Below are 16,036 nucleotides of genomic sequence, written 5' to 3' on the forward strand. Positions count from 1 at the left end.
ACTGATGTGCCAAGACTACTGCCCCTGCTTTCCCTGCCAGCTCGGGGCCCCCGTACCCCGTCTTGCCGAGCCAGACACTCCTGTCTGCTCCAACACAGACCCAGGGGCTGAATTACCTGCCTCAAAGCTGCAGGTTTACCTGAAAGCAGCTCGCAGGAGTGTTCTTGTCTTTAGCACTCAGATGCCCAACTCCCAGTGGCGTCTAAACCCAAATCAATCCGGTTTACCCTGTATCAAGCTTATGCAGGGTAAACTCATCGATTGTTCACCCTCTATGACACCGACAGAGAGACGTGCGCGGCTGTTTGCTCCCCAGCTATTAACACACACTCTATTAACAGAGCCAGCCAGTCAGTTGTCCTGGTTAATGGGAGTCATCAAGATTCCAAGGCACCATTAATGGCCCACACGTTGCATGATTACAATAGGCCCTCAGAGTCATATTTCTAGTTCCAGATACAAGAGTGATACATTTATACAAACAGGATGATCACAAGCTTTGCAATGATACCTTACACGAGGCCTTTTGCATGAAGCATATTCCAGTTACATTATATTCACTCATTAGCATATTTGTGTAAAATCATATAGGCTGTAACGTCACAATAAGGTCTTTATTTAACTCCACGGGACGCCCACATCTTGAATGCTGTGTGCAGATGTTGTCCCATCTCAACAAACATACAGTGGAAAAGGTTCAGAAAAGGGCAACAAAAATGACAAGGAGGCTGGAACGGCTGCCGTATGAGGAGAGATTAATAAAACTGGGACTTCTCAGCTTGGAAAAGAGACGGCTCGGGGGATGTGCTAGAGGACTATACAATCCTGACTGGTGTGGAGAAAGAAAATAAGGGAGTGTTATTTACTCGTAACACAAGAACTAGGGAGACACGCAATTAAATGAATAGGCAGCAGGTTTAAAACAAACAAATGGAAGAATATTTTCACACAGCTGCACAGTCAGCCTATGGGACGCCTCGCCAGAGGATGTTGTGAAGGCCAAGACTATAACAGGGTTCAGAAAAGACCTAGAGAAGTTCCTGGAGGACAGGTCCATCAATGGCTATTAGCCAGGCTGGGCAGGGACGGGGTCCCTGGCCTGTTTGCCAGAAGCTGGGAATGGGTGACAGGGGATGGGTCACTGGATGATTCCCTGTTAGGGTCACTCCCTCTGGGGCCCCTGGCACTGGCTGCTGTCGCCCGACAGGACCCTTGGTCTGAGCCGGTCTGAGCCGTACGGCCGTTCTCGTGTTAACACGCGCGGGTGCCCGTGCACGTGTTGGGCCCTCGGTGTCGCACACCCAACACTTGGGCACGTGCACTGTGTGTCGGGGGAAGTGACCCCTGCGGTGTAGCTGGGGGGCGTTGGGTCTTCACCCCGCCCCCTATCTGGGCTCAGCTCAGAGGATTTGTATTCAAAATGGAGGCGGGTCGGGAGGGAGAAAACTACAACTCCCGTGCTGCCCCGGGGGCGGGAGAAACTACACCTCCCGTCATGCTCCGCGAAGGGGGTCTCTCTCTCTCTCTCGCGCGCGCGCGGCTCCTCCGTGACGCTCCGGCTCCGCCCACGCGCTTCCGGAACTGGCCTATAAAAGGGGGTCCAGCGGCGCGGGCCGCTCTCTCTCGGCTGTTGTCGCCGCCATTTTGTCGGAGGCCGGAGGGTCCTGCCGCCATCCGCCGCCATCCGCGGGCGCTGAGCCCGGGCCGCCATGAGAGCGAAGGTGGGTGGGGCCCGGGCCCGGTGTGGGGCGAGGGGGCCCGGCCCGGCGGGAGGAAGCGGGGCTGGGGGGGGGGTTCCTAGGCCTCGGGCCGCGCTTCCCTCCCGGGGCAGGGGGCGGGGCCTGGCTCTCGCGGGGTCCCCGGATGCGGGGGGGGTTGCCCCCAGGCTCGTGCTGCGGGGGGAGCCCCCACGTCCCAGGCCCTGTGCCCCGGGCTCTCCACGCGCGTGGGAGGCACCGGCCTGTGGCGTCCTGCGCCCACGTGGGGCTGGGCTCGGGGCTGCGAGCTGATGCCCCCCCGGGCCCCTGCTTGGCTGGCATCGGGGGAGCGGCCCCCTCCGGCGTGGGGGCGATGGGGGCGGCGGGTTCAGGTCTGCCGGGCCCCATTGTTACGCGGGCCCCGGCCCTTTCCTTAGCACCCAGCAGTAAAGCCCCACAGAAATGCGGGGGGGGGAGGTTTGCTGCCTTTAATTTCCCCTCGGGCACCATTTGGTCAGTGCAGCAGGTAACTGGGGGCGTGGAGACGTGGTGGAGGCTGAGCCTGATGTTAATATGCTGCTGACTCTTGTGTTTTTTCCCCTCTTTCCTCTAGTGGCGAAAGAAGCGTATGCGCAGGTATGTGAGCGTCTGTTTTGGCTTGTTGGGCCCGGGGACGCTTGCCCAACGGGTTGTTATGCTAATTGATGTAAATGGTTTGCGTGACTTGTTTTGTGTGCTGGGCCCTGTAGGAATGTAGTAACGGGGCTGGCTAAGATGGTTGATCAGACTTGGTAAATGGGGAGTGGGGAAAAACTTGAGTTGGGTGTGTTAATGTTAACACTGCATCCCACATCCCTCAGGCTAACTGATAACAGTTAAAATATGTTTATTTCTGTCATGTCTAGAGGCCTCAGCTGAAATTGGGAGCCCATTATGCTAGACCCTGTGAAAACTCAGACACTGGCCTTGCCACAAAGAGTTTGCAGGCTAAACTGAGGAGAAGCAGGAGGGTGTAGGGGGTAAAGTTCTGAAGTAGGATTTGGGTTAAATTCCTGTTTTTACTGCACATGTGTTTGTATGACCTTGGGTAAGTGTTTTGTGCCTCCATTTCTCATCTGTAAAATGGTGATAAGTCTGCTTCAGGGTGGGGAGTGAAGAAAGAAACATGGATGCATGTGAAGTGCTTTGTGGTGTATGCTGTTCTAAACCTCTAATAGACTGCATCATTGTAAACACTGCTTTTCTTCAGTGTGGGGGTTGGGGGTGTGCAGAACTAAACCTATTTTACTTCCAGTGACTATTTCTTAGCTCATCTGGCAGTGCTGTGTAAGTATAAGAGCAGCTAGGCCTGCTCAGAGCTAAAACTGCCTGTCTCCTCTGGCATTTTCCAACTTTGGTGTAACAAACTGTTCTGGGTTAGGCATGGCAGGTAAGGATGATGGGCCAAATTTATTGCAGGAGTTAGTACATTGGGTTTACACAAGTCTTATTGTATATGTTTAAAAGAAGCCATTAAAACACTGTAGCAAAGATGCAAAGTTCCTTTTCCAAACAGAGTAAACATGCATTTGTTACTGTATTTAGCGGTTTCATTTTCTGCTCTGCTTTTAAATAAGATCTGAAACTTGTGTTTAAAACTCTGGAAAGGCAAGCAGGAATAGGCTTAAGTCTAGCCTCTCTACTGAAGGTGCTGTCCTTGTTGGTCTTCTATTTCATTGTCCACAGAAATGTGGATAGGTTACTCGGTTTCTGGCAATTTCAGTTTGGGGTCCTTGTGCACTAGGACAAGGCAGCAGTTAGGTGGCGGACATTGCGCGATTGTCATTCTCTTTAAAAAGGGCACATTGTAACTTTTTTCCAAAACTGTTGACATGCTTGTTCTTACACACAAGTTTTTTGGCCTGATAATGACTCATTCAAAGTCCATTTAACCAGATTGGCTGCCTGCTGTGGAATGTCTGATAGCTTTGTTACCATGCTGATATTCTTTCTCTGATGGGGTAAAATTCTCTTTCTCAGGCTGAAGCGCAAAAGGAGAAAGATGAGGCAGAGGTCTAAGTAGATGTCTTCTCTACTGCTACTGAGGCTGCAAAGCAGAGCAAAGAAACGTTGGAGCTTGGGACGCAAACCTCCAGACACAACTACTTCCTGGTGTTGCAGGAGTGCTTTCAAGAGTTTTCCATCTTAAGAATGAAGGTCTCATCCATATGGGTAGTAGCCCTGAGCTTTCACGTTCTGGACTGGTTCTGGTCTTTGTAGTTGAATGTAGCAGGCATACAATAAAACAAACCTGGTTTGGTTGGGAATTCAGCATGTTTTTTCTTAATGCTGCATTTTAAACTATTTTAAAACAGAATCTGTGTGATCTCTAGGCATGTATGTAACTTGACTTTTAAAGATACTTGACCTGCATCATTCAGCCCTCTTCTGGTGGGCTTTCTGGGCCCTTTCCCAATACACAGTTGCATGGCCTGGCTGAGAAGAAGAATCCACTGAATATAGAAATCACTTTTTGCTGAAGATGTGACTGGGGAAAGTGCAAATGTCCAGGCCACAGTGCAACACTGCAGTGAGTTGTATGAATGTGATGCACAGTGCACATATACCCTGGTACATTTTTATGCAGTTGTAGCTTTCAGAATTAACTGCTGAGTTCATACTGGTCTCTGAACAGTGACTTCCCAGTATAAAAGTGTTGGTTCTTGTCCTGATAGAATGTCTGACAAGTGGCAGAGCATTACATTTCTGCATTGCATCAGGCTTACCCACAAGTTACGTTCTCTCTCCCCCCCCCCCCCCGATGAAGTGGGTGGCACAAGATGTATATGGTGTATTAAGACACTTTCTGGTGAGATGTGGATGGGGTAACTGCTTGCATGAAGGGTAAATCCTTTTCCCAAAAGGCTACCTGCCCTTTGATTGGGACTTCACGGAAATGAGCTCCAAATTTATAGCACCCTTCACTGAAGACTCAGTGCTTTATCCTCCTTTCCAGGGGTTAATGCTGTAATAATTAATATGCCGAAAATACAAACACTGAAAACTGGATAATGGCTAATCCTCTACCAACCCTTCCTAGCACAGCTAGCCCTGATGGCTGGCACAGTACAGAGGCCCTCTTTTGCTCAGGCTAGACCAGGTAATTAGTCTTGTTGTGTCCTTAAGAGTTTAGCCTATGCACAGTGACCAGCTGTGTGACTTGAGTCTTGGGCAAGCTGTGGTGGAGGTGGGGGGACTTTCCCAGGGGTATGATTAAGATGCCCCCATCAAGGGCAACTACAGGTGCCCTCACATTGTCCAGTGTAACCCTGAGCAGGGAACAGCTGCGCCATAGGAGAGGTGTGAACCTGGCACGGGTCAGGGGGAAAGGAAGCTCTGGTGGCATCAAGCTGCTTTCCTGGGGTGGAGGGGGCAGGGCCTGTTTCACTAGCACCCTGGTGTGCAAGGGTCCCGCAGGCCCAGCTGGCCATGACAACTGGGGTGGGTGCCATGGTGTTCCCTGTGATGTCATCCGTCAGTCATGCCCCGCCCACCGCCGTGTAAGAGGGCGGGGTCTCCCACCCCGAGTTAGAGCTACTGGGGCGCTACCATGGGGAGCGGGGCCTTGTCGCTATGGTAACCCCGACGGGCTGCGCGCGCTGCATGCTGGGAGGATCCGGCCGGAAGGACCATAGAGTAGTTCCGGTGGAGGGCGGAAGAGGCCGCTCTTTGTGGCTGCTGGAGCAGGACGCGGCCGGAGAGCGGGTGAGCGAGAGGCCGCCCCGAGCGGGGGTTTGGGGGGGGGGACTCTCCCCCTCCGCCGGGGCGTACCCGGGTCCCCATGGGCCCCCCCAGGGCCTAAGGGGTCCCCCGTCTCCGCTGAGTCCCTGCCCCCCCCGGGCCTCTGGCCCAAGCCATGGGGGGGGGGGTTACTCCTGAGTGTGTCCCCCCCCGCCCGTCCTCTGGCCTGGCCAGGGTCCGCCCCCCCGGGCTCATCTGCCTCAGGCCCCAGAAACCCACCTGCTCCGGCGCGGCCCGGGGGGGCCAGACCCAGCGGGGTTGCGGCAGCTCGGCTCAGAGATCCGCCCTGGTCGGTGCCTTGGGACAGCAGGACTCCGGGGACTCGCCGCTAGCCGGGGCTCCGCGTCTGCGGGCTGTTCGTGGGGGCCACGCCGCAGCGGCGGCTGTCTGCGCAGGGACTCTAGGGGGCGGGTTGACTCTGCCTAGGAAGGGTTCAGGCGCAGAGGGCTTTGCTGATCAAGCGAGCTCAGGTTCCCAGACAAGCCCAGTTAGTAACAATCTTTTGCACGCCCTTCAGTGTTTCATTAAGTAACTCTATGAATAGGCTCATAGGATACGACAGCAGGGGACTGGACTCTGACCCAGGAGGTCCCTTCCAGTCCTATGTTCCCATCCTTAGTCAAAAAGGCTGAGGGTTGATTAGCTTTCTCTTGCATGCCTTTGCATGAACGCATAAGCAGCATTTCATAGAATCATAGAATTCAAGATCAGAAGGGACCATTATGATCATCTAGTCTGACCTCCTGCAAGATGCAGGCCACATAAGCCGATCCACCATTTGCTCTACTGCCTTGATTTACAAGGTCAGCCAGGTAGAATGTTGTTTATTATTTGTATCGTAGTAGCTCTGAGAGCCCTAATCCCAACCCCATTGCGCTAGCTGCTGTACATGCAACAGTGGCCCTGCCATAGAAAATGTACTCTCTGCCTCTGGATGTAACCGTGTGTGATGACAGACTTCCCCTACCCTTCAGATGTATGCAAGTCAGGAGACAGAATTCAGACAAGAACTCCCACCTGCTGCTGTACCTCATGTGCTGTAAAGATACACACCTGGGTATCTGACACTTAGCTGTGTGGCAGGAAGGGGATTCCGCCGCACACCCTGCTGGGCGGGTGTGATTTAAAATAAAAGTAGCTGCCATCTTGATTTAAGAACATAAGAACAACCGCACTGTGTCAGACCAAAGGTCCATCCAGCCCAGTATCCTGTCTGCCGACAGTGGCAAATGCCAGGTGCCCCAAAGGGAATGAACAGAACAGGGAATCATCAAGTGATCCATTCCCTGTCGCCCATTCCCAGCTTCTGGCAAACAGAGGCCAAGGACACCATCCCTGCCATCCTGGCTAATAGCCATTGATGGACCTATCCTCCATGAATTTAGCTGGTTCTTTTTTGAACCCTGTTATAGTCTTGGCCTTTGCAACATCCTCTGGCAAGGAGTTCCACAGGTTGACTGTGCATTGTGTGAAAAAAAAACACCTTCCTTTTGTTTGTTTTAAACTTGCAGCCTATTAATTTCATTTGGTGTCCCCTAGTTTTTGACTGCTGCTGCACATTGAGTGGATGTTTTCAGAGAACTATCCACAGTGACTCCGAGATCTCGTTCTTGAGTGGTAACAGCTAATTTAGACCCCATCATTTTATATGTATAGTAATCCTGTCTAATGTGACATAGAGAGCTGTGAGATCGGCCCCATCTGCCTTGGACTTGACTAATAGAAAATCGGTGACTACTAGCTTGTTTTGATTATTTTTTAATTTCATTAGGACTTTGATCTCAAATCAAGTCAGCTCCTCTAGCTGTGATCCGGCCTGGGGTGACTTTGAAGATTTTGGATCTTACAGGTAAAGCTGAGCTGTTTTGAACAGGCGGTCTCTGTTGAAGGGTCTGGTGGGGCCAAAAGACAATTGGATGTTAAATGCATTTGGACCCCTAGAGTTGTGGATGTTGGTTTGTAGCGGAAGGAGTCTGAGCCTCTTGGTTTCTATGCAATGAGCTGCCTGGTTCTCAGTCCAGGCAAAGCTCGGAGTGTCAAGCTGGCTCATGTGCTGTAACCAGTATAACAAGGTCTGTGCAAAAAAAGTTGATCGTTTCTCTCAAAGTTGAGGCGGCCCCAGCCCCCCAAAAAATCAGAACCCCTCAACTTTGAGAGAAACGATCAACTTTTTTTGCACAGACCTTGTTATACTGGTTACAGCACATTTCAAGACAGCCTGAGTAGCCATGCGGCTTTTGCAGCACTAAGAGTCCAACGTTATCCTGAAAGCTGGTCATAACCTTAACCACAGCAGAGGCTGGCACCCTGCTGTAATGCCTCAGGGCAGATATTTCCCTGCCAGCTACACCAGAACAGTTCCTCCCTTTAAATGAGGATCCCACTCTCACTCCCACCTCCTCCTCTTTTGCAGTTGCCTGAGCTCGCGCCACCAGGAGGGGAGGGCGTAGGTGGGAAAATGCCCGACCGTGACAACTACAACAATGGCAGTAGCGGCGACGAGGCGGGCGCCAACTCCGACGACATCTGCCGCGACTTCCTGCGCAACGTCTGTAAGCGAGGCAAGCGCTGCCGCTTCCGGCACCCCGACATCAGCGAGGTCACCAACCTGGGTGTGCGCAAGAACGAATTCATCTTCTGCCACGACTTCCAGAACAAGGAGTGCGTGCGCCTCAACTGCCGCTTCATCCACGGCACCAAGGAGGACGAGGACTATTACAAGAAGACGGGGGAGCTGCCCCTGCGCCTGCGCCAGAAGGTGGCGGCTGGACTCGGCCTCTCCCCGGCGGACCTGCCGAACAGCAAGGAGGAGGTGCCGATATGCAGGGACTTCCTGAAGGGCGACTGCCAGCGGGGAGCCAAGTGCAAGTTCCAGCACTTGCAGCGGGAGTACGAGTACGACGCCCGGGTCATTGCGGCCCGGGACCCCAGCATTGCCACCACCGTGCGCCGCTACGACCCCTACGACGTCATGTATGACCCCGACCGCTACGACGACCACGACCCGGTGCTGAAGCGGAGGCGGGTGGACGGGCTGCACTTCGAAACCTACGAGTACAGCTTCACCAACCCGCGCACGGTGGAGTACCGGCTCCTGGAGGAGGAGAACATCATGCTGCGCAAGCGCGTGGAGGACCTCAAGAAGCAGGTCAACAACCTGCTGGCGACCAACGAGGTGCTGCTGGAGCAGAACGCCCAGTTCCGAAACCAGGCCAAAGTCATGACTCTCAGCTCCACCGCCACGGCCACCGAGCAGACCCTGGCCCCGACCGTGGGCACTGTCACCAATTATAACCACAGCATTGCCCAGACTCACACCACGCTCAGCAGCCAGGCCCTCCAGCCGCGCCCCGTCACCCAGCAGGATTTGGTGGCTCCGGCCGGAGCGCAGGCAGCACCCCCCACCAACGCAGCGCCCCCCATGAACCCTGAAATCACCCCACTCTCGGCTGCTCTGGCTCAGACCATCGCACAGGGCATGGCTCCTCCGGTCTCCATGGCGCCCGTGGCAGTGTCGGTGGCGCCCGTGGCAGTTTCAATGGCACAGCCGCTGGGAGGTATCACCATGAGCCACGCCACCACGCCCATGGTGACATACCCCATTGCGTCGCAGAGCATGAGGATAACAGCCATGCCACACTAACCGCCCCCAAAGGGCCACATGTACCGCCATGGGTCCGTGCTGTTCGGAACCACCCCTGGCAGGTGGAAGGGCTCTGTCACTGGCAGGAGTTGCTCCTTCCTTTGGGGAGACTGGAACCGAGAAGGGAGAGAATTGAACTGAAACCCTTGGAAACCTCTCTCCCCTTTCAGGGATGGGCTTTCCACCCTGCAGGCGAGTGACTTGGATTTCCCTTAACCCCTAGCAACCACACGTGGTCTTCCACAAGGCAGCAGAATTCAGGGATGAAGGGCTTTAATGCCACATGATTCGAAGGGTACAGTAACCTCAGAGCCTTTGCCCATCACCTGTATCTTTGCCCGAATACCTGCCCCTCTGTACCCACTGTGCAAGCCCCTCCATAGCCCTGCGAGTTCAGGAACTCAGTATATCGCCTGGCTATGGCAGTATCATTTCACTGACAGGACACACCAGAATGGAGGCTGTAGGGAAATCACCCCCAGGGGTGGGAGCTTGGGTCCCCTGGCTCGCTGCTCTCTAGAGATACTCCCGGGCTTCCCTGGGCTCAGGCAGAATCAGGGAAGTGAGCCTCCCCCAGAACTGGCAGAAAGGCTGGGTCTGTCTGGCAGCCCTCTCCTAGGGGGAATGGCCCTGGGGCAGCTTTGCCTGGTGATGAAATGGTTAAATCAAATAGGATTTGTAAACTGAGCCCTGGTGCTTTAAAAGGGGGCAGCAGAACCTGGACTCTAGGAAACCGTCTCTGCGGTGGCCTTGAGAGCATCCCTGTTCCAGTCACCCTGCCAGGGAGAGGGGGGCACATTCCTAGGCCCATCTGGATCCCAAGTGGGGAGGTGTCACCAGTTCCAGCAGACGTTGTTGCCGAATTGCTCATAAACCCCGTTGCGGGGGTGGGGCACTACTTAAACGTGATAGCGTCTGACCCCGCTTTGCCTTGCAGCCCGCGGGGCGGGGGTTGTGTTCTGCTTGAGGTCGTGGGTTGAAATAAACTCGTCTCTGTTGCTTTATGAGTTGTCAGGGCTCCTCCGGTCACCTCCCGAGGCATAGCAGCTCGCTGAAAGGAGACCAGGGTTGGACAGCAATCCTGCCAGGTCCCTGAGCACACTTCAGAGTGCTCAGCACCTTGCAAGAGCAGACCTGCTCATCAGTTCCCTCTGGAGCTGTTGGACTGGCAAATGTGAGCAAATCCACCCGTGCCCTGAGCAACCCTGCACGCCCTTCGCCATCCACCAGCAACTTCCGTGCCTGAGCCTCCCCACCCCAAGACGTCCATCTGCCTCTTATGGCCATTTTCTCTGTTCACCCCATTCACACGTCCTCAAAGGGTTCAAAGAGACCCCTCCCTCCCTCATATGCTATATTTTTGTTTCTAAAACTGAAGCTCACCCAGGGATCTAGAGTAGCTTTTGGGTAGTTCTGTCTGGGTTTGAGAACTGAAAGAGGAGGAGAATGCTTTACAGCAGGAGCTCTTTCGAAGAGTGCTGAACTTTGTAAGTCTAGCGTTTTAGTTCTGTGACTACAGTGTAAAGTTTTCAGCTATTAAAAGAAAACGTACAGCCCCCGACGGATATATTCTGGTGTTGACACTCGCTCTTTAAAGCTCTGACTAGCCACTAGATGGACCGTTTGCCTTTCATCTGAGCATATCCAAGCCCTTTACAGAGGGATGAGACATCTATAAACCCCACTGAGATGTCGGTACGGGCTACGTGGGCACCACTGAAATGCAGCCACCTCTGGGGTGAAATGTAGCAGCTGTCTAAAGCAGCTGACAGCATTGCTCCAAGGGAAGAAAGCAGGAGCTCTGCTGGGTTCCTTGCGGAGTCAGGAGAGCGCCCCCAGGCCCTTCTCGCAGCTTGCTTGGAGGTCTCCCATCCCACGGCTGAGCTGACCACGGCCCCTGTTAGCATGTGATGGGCGCTGACCGGTCGCAGAGTGGAATGTATCCTGGCTGGCCTGTCACTCCTGCACCTGGGAGAGCCTCCTGCAAACCACCGCTCTCCGATCTAGGCACTGAGAAACCAAAATGGTGCAGTTTTGTCTGTGTAATGTGCTGCATTTCGCTATTTGAAGACCCTTTCCCAGGGGCTCTAGGGTTTGGTTTCTGCAAGCGGGGAAAGCTTGTGGGAAGATTGGGTCAAGTGACTGAGCCGGCGGGGAACCCTAATAGTTGTTCCACCATGTGCGGGGCGCTGAGATCGGCGTTTAGCAGCTGCCTCCCTGCCCAGGTAGCTAGAGCAGGGCCCGGGGAGTCACGGCTACTGCTGTCCTCAGCTTCGCTCCCCCTGAGTGCTGGCTCTTACCCCCCAGGGACCTGGTGAAAGCTTACAAGGCGACTCCCCCTTCTCCGCAGGGACGGCCCTAGCACCCTCGGGGCTGCTCCAGAGAGCGGCAGTGTGTAGAGTCGGTGCATTGTTGGAGGGGAGTGTTTGTGCGTGGAAGTGATGGCACTTGGCGCTCTGTTCCAGCAGACGGACATACATGGACAGCAATGGGCAGACGTGTGGAGCGGGTCTGTACAGGCCCCTTATTGGTGATGGCTGGTGTCAGATGCTAGCGGTGTGGTGCTCTGCTCTGTTCAATGTTGATATCAATCGGCTGCGTGTGTGTGTTCCCTGTGTGTGCTGCCCCAGCTCTGCGCAGATCGCCGACCCCGCAGACCCCGAGAGAACCCCCAATGACCCCAGACTCTAGTAAGGTACGAAGGCACCTGGGCCAGGTTTATTGTCGAAGAGAAACAGTCTCCAGCTTTCCCTGGCATAGAAGTCCAAGGTGCTGCTGAGGTGCTGCTAGCTAGTACATATGTGCTCCCTGGCAATGGACTCAGCTCAGTCGGTGGCAGGATTTTCCACTGCCCCCTAGGCTGGACAAAGACACCGCCCCAGGGATGCTTTCTTATACACAGGTACAAACAAGTTACACATCACTCCTGACGTATTGAGGTGCAGAACAAAACAACTCTGTCCATCATATTCCCCTTTAGGCCCTGGCATTGGGCTGGGTCAGCCTGTTCCTTGTTATCTGGGTTGTGTACAAGTATGTGAATGTTCTGATATCCGGTGTCCAGGACCTTTTAGGTATGTCTCTCTTTGCAGCCTCAGCCCTTTCCTCGCCAGCTTCTGTGAGCAGGGCCTGCCTCTGGCTCACAGCTTCACTTTGCTTTGTTAGCAAAGTCTTGACCATTACTTTAGCTCAGGCCTTAGGCCTCACACCAGGCCTCTGATCCCAAGGTCTGTATCTCAGGGCCTCCCCTTACTACAATGGCTAGTCTGCAGCCCGCCCCCCTGGCTGCTGCAAAGGGCCTACGGTTACAATTCCCTTTTGCCCCAGCTCTCCATTGGCTTAGATCGTCAGTTCAACCCAGTGCTGTAGCCGGTCTGGTCTCGCTCATTTCTGCTTCCCCCTTGTTTACACGGAGGCAGCTCCTTGGAGCGTCAGAGCCTTTCAGTGTGTTGCACTCCTGCAGTCTGCGCCCGCCAGGCCCCTTTCGGCCCAGCCCCTCGCAGGGAAGTCATACGGCCAGGCACTAGGTGAATAAAGTCCAAGCCCAGAACAGACCATGGAGATTATCTCGTCTGACCCCCCCGTATAACAGAGGCCAGAGAACTCCCCCAAACTAATTCCTAGAGCAGAGCTGGCAAACCGTCCAATCTTAGACATGGCCACTGCTGGAGGATCTCTCAGGACCCCGGGTGAATTGTTCCAATGGTTAATTACCCTCACAGTTACAAAGTTACACTTTCTTTCCAGTCTGAATGTGTCTAGCGTCAACTCCCAGCTGTTGGATTGTGTTATGCCTTTGTCTGCTAGGCCGAAGAGCCCGTTGCCAAATATAGGAACTTCCAGACTCAGCAAGTCACCTCTTAACCCGCTCTGTGTTCAGTGAAATAGATCCGAGGAGCTCGATCTGCCTGTGTCTGTGTAACAGAGAGCACTGGAGCAATGCTCCCCCCTTGGAAATGGTCTTCATTAGGGTGAGTTTGATGCAGGTGGGAGCTCAGAGGCTGGTGAGGGTTGTTCACTTCTGTGGTGTTTGCCAGCTGCTTGTCTGACTTTCCCCCAGTGGTGGGGTTTCCAGCTGGCAGCCTGGTTCCTTGCACACTTTGTACCGTGCCACACCTGCCTGGAGCGCATAGTAACAAGACTCCCCTCTCAGCCAGGGCAGCTCCGTGCTAGAATCAGCCGGGCATGGCAGAGGTATGCAGAGGACGTCTTGGCTGGACGCTGCTCTTTGCAGATCGGTGGTTGTGAGAGTAACGTGTACGTAGAGAGAGTCCCGTTCTGCCCCAAAGCTTCCAGAAAACTACACGCCCTTTGCCGCTGAAAGGCAGCCAATGCAGGCGCCAGTCACCCTGAAAGGCTGTACCTGGAGGGCTGAAGATCTGTGTAATTGACTAACCCCCCCCCCCCCCCGATCAGTTTATCTAACCTGACCGGCTCATTGCATCTGCCTGAGAGTCTGACTTGTGAGTCCAGGAAGTCTAAGCATTGGAGTCCCTGTGTTTAGGCCTGTAAACCATTGCCCCGGCAATGGATCCCTGCCCTTCCTGCCTTTACGCTGGACGAGCCTGTGCTCCCTTCACGCTCAGGTTCTGGGTTGCTCTGGAAATGAGTGAGGATGTGGTAGGGTCTGATCTGTAATAGGCGGGGAGCAAAAGCCCCTGCCTTCCCCCACTGCCATCTGCTCTGGTGCGCCAGCCCCAGCCTTTGTTTCTAACGCACTGCTGCAGGCAGATGGCACCAGGCCTACCCTAGCGTGGGGGTTATTTATGTTCCAGCAGCTGGAGTGGAAGCCTGGTAAGCTATCGCCAAGGCCCGAGGGATGAACTTTCTAGCTGCGGTGGTGTATTCAATCAATCAGAGCTGGCTTTAAACCCACAGGGTTTTGTTTAACCGGGGAGGCTCTAGGCCAGCAATGCAAACACGTAACTGCAACAGCAATTATCCTGTTTGCAGAAGAGACACTTTGAACTGGCTTTTACAGGCAGCTCCAGTCATGTGCAGAGTGAGCCTTTTTCAGCGGCTGGAGGCTGCAGGAGTTAAGTGGCCAGACAGCAGAGGACGTGTCTAGCTCTATGAAACACCTTGGAAAGCACGGCCATCCAGATTGAGGGCACGGAGATGGCGTCATTCTGTCCTATCGCTGTAGGGTGGCTTAGATGGAAGCATGATTTTGTTTGCTTTGTAAAGAAAGTCGGCTCTATCTTTGCCACCTGGCACTGTAGCAGTTAAAGCGGGGGATTGGAAAGCAGGACACCTGGGTTCTGTTTCCCAACTTTAGGGAGTGCTGCCAAGTGGTTAGAGCCAGGGGTGGGGAGCTAGGACTGCTGCGTTCTACTGGACCAGTATTTGTCATGCTGTGGGACTTCAGGGAAGCAGAGGGTGGAAAAGCCCAAACCACCAGCCTGGGGTATTCACCCCCTCCTTGGAACAGCTGTTTTATAGCACCACCTCATGAGCCCTCATCTCAGTTCAAGTTCCCTGTGACCCTTTTTTGCCTGTTTAAAAGAAACATCCTCAAGCCGTTTGGGACACAATCTGTGTTGTAGTCACAATGCCAAAGGCTCCAATCCTGCTCCAACTGAAATCAGACTCCCCGCTGACTGCAGGAACAGTGCGCTGGGAAGTCGAGTTTACACAGAGAAGCTTGGTGAGTAAAAACAGGGATTAGGTAACCTGTAAAACTGGAAGGCCAGAACGGCTGCTACAGTCAACTGTGGACAAGAAAAGCAGCTTTGCTCATCACACAGGATCTGTTCTGCAAGGGAAGGACAAATAGTCTGGCCCCAGCCATGCTGCTGCCAGGAAAGCTTTCAGCAAGATAAGCCTATAACAAGAAGACACAAACATGCAGTTTGCGGAATCAGAGATTTTGCCCGGAGAACAACATGGAAAGGAAACAATGTACACGGCACTAGGCTGAGTCAGAACTGCACTGGCTTCTCCAGCCTGGCACTGACTGGCCTGCGTGACCTTGGGCCCACTCTCTATGGCCCAGTTTCCACATCTCGAAAGCGGACGTTGCAAAGCGTTTTGAGATTGATGGATAAGAGCGAAATGAGTCCTCTCCTGTAGCGATCTTCCTCGGGCCTCAACCTTGCAGCTGTGCCACAGAAGCCACACAGGAAGTTCAGGGGGTTGGGGAGGGGGTTGTCACATCCCTCTCCCCAGCACTTTGAGTCAAAATCTTCACAAGCCGCCTGAGGAAAACCCCGCCCTGGTTCGAATGTTGAAAAGGGAGGGATTTTTCACACCAAAACGGTGTGAAATTGGTCCAAACTGCAGCCGTACTGGAGGAAAAAGCTGGCCTGCCTCCGTGTAGGTGGGCAGAGTGCAGTGCGTTGGTGCAGGAGCCTGGGAGAGCATGAGGAGATGCTCAGGGCTTTGCACACACAAACACGGTACCAACCCCCCACGGGACTCGGTGCAAGAAGCCACGGCCTGGGAGCGGAGCCTGGCCCCCAGCAGCCCTTTCCCCCGGGGTTTCAGGTTAGCTCCCAAGCTGGAAGTGGGGCTGACTCAAAGCCAAGGCCACGAGCCCCAGGCTCTGGGGCAACCGCAACCCAGGCTGGGCCCCCAGGGGCTGCCCCCCCCCCCACCCAGGGGCCCCTGGGCCAGGTGATGCTGCAGCCCAGCAAGTTCATCCCTGGCCCCAGCCCCATGGCCTGGCCCCACGTGAGGTGGCATCAGCCCCCCCCCCCCAGTGCACTACAGTGGGGGCGGGGCGGGGCCCTGGAGTGGCTGAGTGTAGAGACCAAGAGGGCCCCCCTGGCTACTATATCTGTATCAGTCACTAGCCCCGCCTACCTGGTCTCTCTGGCCAATCAGCAGGGCCAGCTCCACCCTCTTTACCTACTCTGGCCAATGAGGCGGGAGGGGGCGTGGTGGAATGATCACTCGGCCCCGCCCCACGCTATGG

General features: G+C 54.4%; 2 protein-coding genes across 3 annotated transcripts; both read left to right on the forward strand.

Annotated features, from left to right (window-relative positions):
• The first annotated feature begins 1,848 nt into the window (after positions 1–1,848).
• On the forward strand, positions 1,849–4,007 carry RPL41 (ribosomal protein L41). Its single transcript, XM_039514749.1, has 3 exons — positions 1,849–2,223; positions 2,311–2,333; positions 3,717–4,007. The coding sequence occupies exons 1-3, from the start codon at positions 1,864–1,866 to the stop codon at positions 3,757–3,759; spliced, it is 426 nt and encodes a 141-aa protein (XP_039370683.1). The 5' UTR covers positions 1,849–1,863; the 3' UTR covers positions 3,760–4,007.
• A 1,287-nt stretch (positions 4,008–5,294) lies between these two features.
• On the forward strand, positions 5,295–10,124 carry ZC3H10 (zinc finger CCCH-type containing 10). 2 transcript variants are annotated; one of them, XM_039514748.1, is made up of 3 exons: positions 5,313–5,441; positions 7,249–7,326; positions 7,891–10,124. In XM_039514748.1, the coding sequence occupies exon 3, from the start codon at positions 7,936–7,938 to the stop codon at positions 9,118–9,120; it is 1,185 nt and encodes a 394-aa protein (XP_039370682.1). In that variant the 5' UTR covers positions 5,313–5,441; positions 7,249–7,326; positions 7,891–7,935; the 3' UTR covers positions 9,121–10,124. The 2 variants fall into 2 exon arrangements, with proteins under 2 accessions (XP_039370681.1, XP_039370682.1); XM_039514747.1 differs by lacking the exon at positions 7,249–7,326 and having other exon boundaries at positions 5,295–5,441.
• The last annotated feature ends 5,912 nt before the right edge of the window (positions 10,125–16,036 follow it).

Source organism: Mauremys reevesii, linkage group 25 (genome assembly GCF_016161935.1).
Source record: "Mauremys reevesii isolate NIE-2019 linkage group 25, ASM1616193v1, whole genome shotgun sequence".
Lineage (NCBI taxonomy): Eukaryota > Metazoa > Chordata > Testudines > Geoemydidae > Mauremys > Mauremys reevesii.

Bases quoted from the DNA above. Each gene is read 5' to 3' on its own strand.
- RPL41 (XM_039514749.1), top strand. From the start codon at position 1,864: ATGCGGGGGGGGTTGCCCCCAGGCTCGTGCTGCGGGGGGAGCCCCCAC. The intron at 2,224-2,310 runs GTAACTGGGGGC...TCTTTCCTCTAG, and splicing joins CCATTTGGTCAGTGCAGCAG to TGGCGAAAGAAGCGTATGCG. The intron at 2,334-3,716 runs GTATGTGAGCGT...TCTCTTTCTCAG, and splicing joins CGAAAGAAGCGTATGCGCAG to GCTGAAGCGCAAAAGGAGAA.
- ZC3H10 (XM_039514747.1), top strand. From the start codon at position 5,310: ATGGTAACCCCGACGGGCTGCGCGCGCTGCATGCTGGGAGGATCCGGC. The intron at 5,442-7,890 runs GTGAGCGAGAGG...CCTCTTTTGCAG, and splicing joins AGGACGCGGCCGGAGAGCGG to TTGCCTGAGCTCGCGCCACC.